This window comes from Chiloscyllium plagiosum, chromosome 5 (assembly GCF_004010195.1).
Source record: "Chiloscyllium plagiosum isolate BGI_BamShark_2017 chromosome 5, ASM401019v2, whole genome shotgun sequence".
Taxonomy (NCBI): Eukaryota; Metazoa; Chordata; class Chondrichthyes; order Orectolobiformes; family Hemiscylliidae; genus Chiloscyllium; species Chiloscyllium plagiosum.
In genome coordinates this window covers 122,452,676-122,460,162 of record NC_057714.1, presented here as the reverse complement: position 1 = coordinate 122,460,162, position 7,487 = coordinate 122,452,676, and the positions used below count along the sequence as shown (strand labels likewise).

The window sequence follows — 7,487 nt, the reverse complement described above, 5'->3', positions numbered from 1 at the left end:
TAGCTCGTAGCGCTGGGAGTAATCCAGATATTACTACCCTTGAGGACCTCCTTTTTAAATTTCTGCCTAACTCTCTGTAATCTCCCTTCAGAGTCTCAACCTTTTCCCTTCCAATGTCGTTGGTTCCAATGTGGACAATGACCTCTTGCTGGCCCCTCTCTCCCGTGAGAACATTCTGCACCCTCTCTGAGACATCCTTGATCCTGGCACCAGGGAAACAATACACCATTCTGCTTTTTCTCTGCTGGCCACAGAAACGTCTGTCTGTGCCTCGGACTAGAGAATCCCCTAACACAGTCAATCTCTTGGAACCCGACGTACCCCTCATTGCATTAGAGCCAGTCTCAATACCAGAAACCTGGCTGTTCATGCTACATTCCCTGAGAGTCCATCACCCCCTACATTTTCCAAAACAGCATACCTGTTTGAGATGGGGATAGCCACAGAAGACTCCTGCACCACCCACTTACCCCTCCTAACTTTCCTGGAGTTAACCCATCTACCTGACTGGATCTGCAGCTTTTCTCCCTTCCTATAACTGCCATCTATCGCACCCCTTAACTCCTGTGAATTCCCCACCGGCATTTATTGCAGATATAATCCTCTCCCACATCCACCAAGAACATATCACTCTACTAAAGGCCATTTTTGCTTCTTTCAATCTACAGACCCAGAAAATAGCACTGTCTTATTCCTCTACAAAACACTGCTCCAGACTAACTTAATACTTGTGACTTCAGAGACGTATCTCAATAAAGCATATAATTAAGAAAGAGCCCACTTTACTCACTATTGTAAATTTACAGCAAAGCTATACTTAAAAGTGTTCACTTATCTGTTTCTGTGCTGTGACCTCTCCCAAACAGGTTCCTCAAAGATCAGTTATGAATTTCGCTGTTTGTTAATTTTCCCAGATGTCCAGTGATACATGAATTCAAACAGTTAAAGCAGTAACTGTGCATGTTCACTGCTGTGTCAGTTAGCAATGTGGGCTTCTCTCAATCTCTCTCTCTCTCTCCTGCACTGACCTCACCACGTGCTTCCTTTGTCTGTTCCTCTCCCTTTCAAAAGTGCTGCTGTTTTGACTTTGTTTTGGAACTTTGGAGAAAAAACATGCAACAGCATATAAAACAGTAATCACTGCTCCAGGAATTCAGGGAAATCACCTCCAACACCTCAAAATAAGGAGCAGTCTGTTACAGCCAAATAAGTAGACAAAGTCTTTTCCCTGGGGTGGGGAGTCCAGAACTAGAGGGTATAGGTTTAGGGTGAGAGGGGAAAGATATAAAAGAGACCTAAGGGACAACGTTTTCAAGCAGAGGGTGGTACGTGTATGGAATGAGCTGCCAGAGGAAGTGGTGGAGGCTGGTACAATTGCAACATTTAAGAGGCATTTGGATGGGTGTATGAATAGGAAGGGTTTGGAGGGATATGGGCCGGGTGCTGGCAGGTGGTACTAGATTGGGTTGGGATATCTGGTCAGCATGGACGGGTTGGACCGAAGGGTCTGTTTCCATGCTGTACATCACTATGACTCTATGACTCTGTCCACAACCACCCTCATCCATCAGACCGTCATCATTCTCACTTTGATCAATTTGCCTTTCATAATTACTCACTCTCACCGAATAAAAGGTGTACGTATATGGCTCCCAGCTGTCATCTCTTGACTAGTGTATCAGTGCTGCTTCCTGTTCCCACCTGGAAGTGAAGTGATTGATAATATTTCCAATTTTCACCTGGTCCACCTCAGTACTATGTTCCCTTCCTCAGTTTCGGTTTCCTTACAAACCCACCAACCTCCACAGGCTGCTCTCCACACCCTGCTTCCTGCGCGGATTCCATTCCATTTTCCCAAATTGTCCTGATGATGTCACCTTCCACCAGGCTGTTCCCAGAATTGATCACTCCCCCCACTGTGGCTGACAGGGCCATTAGCCATATCTACGAGGAGAAAGTGAGGTCTGCAGATGCTGGAGATCAGAGCTGAAAATGTGTTGCTGGAAAAGCGCAGCAGGTCAGGCAGCATCCAAGGAGCAGGAGAATCGACGTTTCGGGCACGAGCCTCACCCTCACATCCCCTCTCCATCTCACCCTGTTGGCTGTGACTCATGTAGAATTGTCAAATCTGATGAACAGTGTTGACTGGGAGCTCGGTATATTAATACACACGGTCCTGTACTTTTCAGACAGGAAGACCATACGCACACCACATTGGTTTCAACTCAACACAACAGGTGATAGCCATTCGCTGGTTCATGCCCAAAACATCGATTCTCCTGTTCCTTGGATGCTGCCTGACCTGCTTTTCCAGCAACACATTTTCAGCATTAGCCACATCTACCCCAGCTCCCTCAGCCCTTCCCGAACAACCTCCTCCTGCAATGGAATTATCCTTCTCCATCGTTTCCACAAACTTTCAAACTCTTCCAAACTTCCAAAAACTGTGCTTTTCCCTCTGAAGAGACTGTTCCCTCAGCCATGACCCTTCACCCCTTCATGCCACCACAACCTGTGGGTCTGGAGTCACGTGTAGGTCAGACCAGGTAGGAATAGCAGTTTCCTTCCCTAAAGGACATTAGTGAACCAGGTGGAGTTTTATAGCAACTGATCAGAGACACTACCACGGAGACTAGCTTTCAATTCCAGATTTTATTAAATAAATGTAAATGTGGTGGGATTTGAACCTGTTCCCCCCTGGGTGTCTAGATTAACTAGCCCAGGCACACACCCGTGAGCCAATGTTGAGTTTACCAAAAGAGTAAAGAGCCCATTCACTGTTCTCTGGTCTCTCCCTGGTTTCTGTCCCAGAAACAGCATCATGCTGCTTCTTGCTGACATTGGATTGATCGATCCTCACAATTTCTTTGAGACGGAGATGAATTCGTGGATCGCCTTTGATGAGGCCAAGAGCTCCAGCAAGGAAAAACTCCGGCATTTAAGCAGCACCTGGCTCAAGAAATGGACTCGGAAATTCAAGGTAACAGGTTGTGGTGGGGGTAGATAGCGCGCGGCAGTGAATGATCAATCGGTTGTCGGGGGGTCATTGGTTCGGCTGTCAATAATTACGTTATTGTGAACCAAGCTCGACCAAGTTGTGCGAAATGTGCCATTTCTGAAATGGAGGAGGAGGCCATTCGGCCCTTTGAGCCCGCTCTGCTGTTCAATATGATCACGGCTGATCTGGAGCAACCCCCCGGCCAACTACCTTTTTTGGAAGAGGAGTCCAGCAACTGAGGAAAGAGAGGAAATCTCTCCTCAACTCAGTTTAAAAATAATAGTTATTAAAAATAATAACACATCGAGTTAGACCCCATCTACCACCCACTGAGAAAAATAACAGGAAATGACATCACCACAGCAAATGACATCACCAACCCAAAGAAACCCAAACATATAAATAGAAAGCAGGAATTATCAGCAGTGCTTCGTCCAGAGGCTCACTGAAGATGTTACTGAGTAGGGTGACGAAACGTCTGGAACTGAACCTTCCAGCTCAGTGAGCAAACCTACATCCACATCCATAATAGTCCCTCTTTTAAAACATGCCCCAAATTTTAGCTTTGTTTACAGGAGGAAGTATCCTCCTGGTATTAACCCTGTCCAGTTCCTTCAAAATCTTATGTTTTAACAAAATCATTGCTCCTTCCAAACTCCACAGGATACCTGCCCTGTGTGAGTGTGCGTGTGCATGTGCGTGTGGGTGCGTGTGTGTGTATAGTAATTGATTTTACTCAAGGCTGAGTTAAAGACAAGGGAGTTAAAGGTTTGGAGAAGATCAGCCCTGATCTATTTAAATGGTGGAATAGACTTAAGGGGCAGAATGGCCTGTTCCTCAGTCCTCATCTCCTTTGTACCCTCTTGTGTGATCACATGTCAGTGAACAGCACTGTACACAGTACTCTAGCTGTAATCTAACTAGTATTTTATTCAGTTCCGGAAGAGTTCTGGGGCCTACTCCCATTTTCTTTACTCATGCAGACCCCTGCTTTAACAATCTCTGCCTCTGCCAATAAAGGAACACACTTGGTAAACCTCTCCTGCTGCCTTCAGGGATTTGTAGACATTAACTCCAAGGTCCCTCACTCCTTCTACACCTCTCTGTCTCCTCCCATCCATTCTGTGACCCTTTGTCCCATTTGACCTGCATCAACTCTCACTTCTCTGGGTCAAATTTCATTTCCCATTTGCTTGCCTGACAAGTCCATCCACCTACAGTGTCCAGCTATCACTATATTCCGGCCCACATTTCATACCTCCTTCCATCAACCTCTCAATAATTGATGTAAACACACATTGACCTGATGTGTTGCACTTCAGAAGACATTCCGTGTCTCAACACGTGTAACACAGATTAGATTTTTAAAATTTGATTCCCTACAGTATGGAAACAGGCCCTTTGGCCCAACCAGTCCACACCGACCCTCCGAAGAGTAACCCACCCAGACCCATTTCCCTCTGACTAATGTACCTAACACTACAGGCAATTTAGCATGGCCAATTCACTTGACCTGCACATCCTTGAACTGTGGGAGGAAACCAGGGAACCCGGAGGAAACCCACACAGACACAGGAAGAATGTGCGAACTCCACACAGACAGTTGCCCGAGGCTGGAATTGAACCTGGGACCCTGGTGCTGTGAGGCAGCAGTGCTAACCACTGAGCCACCCTAAACTCATTCGCCAGAGGCTGGAATCGAACCCTGGTCCCTGGCGCTATGAATAGAGCACTTATTTACATCAGCTTTCCTGAAAGTGTTTCCCTGTTGGTGGCTATACCCAGAAGGGTCACTCACACATCAAGGCTGCTTAACCAGGAAACTCTGACTTTTAGAGTGGTGCTGGAAAAGCACAGCAGGTCAGGCAGCATCTGAGGAGCAGGAAAATTGGATGAAGGGCTTTTGCCCAAAACGTCGATTTTCCTGCTCCCCGGATGCTCCCTGACCTGCTGTGCTTTTCCAGCACCACTCTAATCTTGACTCTAATCTCCAGCATCTGCAGTGCCCACTTCTGCCCAGGAGACTCTCACTACCTGCCATTATCAGTCTGTCAGTCCACACAAGTAACACACCTTCCATCAAGTCCTGGGATATCGGAGCTTCTAGCTCAGAGGCAGGGTCACTACCCACTGCACCACAAAACCTACTGCTCCTGCCCTATGTGTTACCTAATTAAGAAAGTTCATTCAAACTTAGTGAAACCAGACAGCTCTGGCTTCCTGTTATAAACTCCTGTAATAAACACTAATCAATCTGTGTCCTTCTACATGATGCCTCAGTTTGACCCCGAGAATGTCCTCCAAGAATTTGACCATCACTGTAGTTAGGTGGACCAGCCTGAAGTAATCGGGGCTATTTCTTCTCCCTAGTTCAAGATATTTATCTAAGGCATTGGAGGCAGTCCAGAAAAGGTTCACTCGGCTAATCAAGATCAGGGAGACATTGAGTAGGCTGGGCCTGTACTCACTGGAGTTTGAAAGAACGAAAAGGCTGCTTTATTGAAACACAAGAATCTTAGGGGAGTTGACGAGGGAGATGTGGAGAAGTGGTTCCCCCTTTGTGGGAGAATCTAGGACCAGAGGACATCATCTCAGAGTAAGGAGTCACACATTTAAGACAGAGATGAGGAGGAATTTCTTTTCTCCTCATAGAGAGTCATAGAGATGTTCAGCATGGAAAGAGACCCTTCGGTCCAACTCCATGCAGACCAGATATCCCAACCCAATCTAGTCCCACCTGCCAGCACCCGGCCCATATCCTCCAAACCCTTCTTATTCATATACCCATCCAAATGCCTCTTAAATGGTGCAATTGTACCAGCCTCCACCACATCCTCTGGCAGCTCATTCCATACACGTACCACCCTGTGTGTGAAAAAGTTGCCCCGTAGGTCCTTTTTATATCTTTCCCCTCTCACCCTAAACTTATGTCCTCAAGTTCTGGACTCTCCCACTCCAGGGAAAAGACTTTACCTATTTACCCTATCCATGCCCCTCATGATTTTATAAACCCCTAAAGGTCACCCCTCAGCCTCCGATGCTCCAGGGAAACCAGCCCCAGTCTGTTCAGCCTCTCCCTGTAGCTCAAATCCTCCAACCCTGGCAACATCCTTATAAATCTTTTCTGAACCCTTTCAAGTTTCACAACATCTTTCCGATAGGAAGGAGACCAGAATTGCATGCAATATTCCAACAGTGGCCTAACCAATGTTCTGTACAGCCGCAACATGACCTCCCAACTCCTGTACTCAATACACTGACCAAACACCTCCTCACTATCCTATCTACCTGCGACTCCACTTTCAAGGAGCTAAGAACCTGCACTCCAAGGTCTCTTTGTAGAGCAACACTCCCCCAGGACCTTACCATTAAGTGTATAAGTGAATCTTTGGGATTTTTTATCACAGAGAGCTGCCAAGGCTGTAAGCAACAGTATATACAATATATTGAAGGCTGAGAGATACAGATGTTTAATAAGGAAGGGGAATGGAGGGTTATGGGGAAAAGGGCAGGAGAGTGGAGTTGAGGGTGATCAGATTAACCCTGATCTCATTGAAAGGCAAAACTGACTCAATGGGCAGAATGGCCTCCTTTGGCTTCAATGTTTCACGGTTGGACAATGCTGAATAAAGTGGTGGATCATCCTCTCCTTCCTTCCACAGGAGCATGTCCGAACAGCGTTGAAGTCACTGAAGAAGGGGAAAACCCTGAGAGGGACTATACCAGTTCCACAAAGTCCTACCCCCTCAGTCAGCCCTGGAGTTTTGGTTAGTATGGGGGACACAGCAGGCTGTGACTCGGACTCTATAACCCCCTTGGATTAGCATCTCCATGTGGTCAGTTTTAACCCCCTCTCAATCCCCCTAATCTCAGTGAGATTCTGGGAGGAGCCAGGATCTGATCAGGATGCGGACGTTGGGTTTCCTTGTGTTCGGGGAATGAGGATTGAAGCTTTTGGTGGGGACTGGAGGAGTCCCAACATGGTTTTTTTTCTGGCACATTATGGGGTTCATGTGTGTGACTGCAGACTTGAGGGATAGCTGTTGTAGTTCATGCGAAGTTAAGGTTTGGGGTTCATATGGGGCCCAGAAGACTTGGAGATTCATTATGATGGTGCAACTGTGAGTTTGTAGGTGCATGGTTGGGTGGGGGCCCGATAGCTGGGTGGTTTGGGATTTGATGCTGATTTTGGGGTTCAAATGGGGATTAGCAGCTTGGTGTGGGGGTTGGTGGAGATTAGAGGCTGGTTTGGGGATCAAATGAGGGTTAGAAGCTGGATTTGGGGATTAGAGGCTGGATTTGGGGGCCAGATGGAGATTAGCGCTGGGTTTGGTGGCCAGATGGAGATTAATGAAGGGTTTGGGGTTCAGATGGGGATGAAAGACTGGATTTGGGGTTCAGATGGACATTAGAGACTGGATTTGGGGTTCAGATGAGGATTAGTGCTGTGTTTGGGGGTCATATGGGGATTAGAGGCTGTGTTTGGGGG

General features: G+C 47.0%; 1 protein-coding gene across 1 annotated transcript in view; it reads left to right on the top strand.

Annotated features, from left to right (window-relative positions):
- The window catches only part of LOC122550213, a 20,777-nt gene that overhangs the window by 7,407 nt on the left and 5,883 nt on the right, over positions 1-7,487 (top strand). The window contains exons 2-3 of the mRNA XM_043690973.1: positions 2,812-2,980; positions 6,661-6,765. Coding sequence (XP_043546908.1) covers positions 2,812-2,980; positions 6,661-6,765 — 274 coding nt within the window. The remainder of the gene's footprint in view (positions 1-2,811; positions 2,981-6,660; positions 6,766-7,487) is intronic.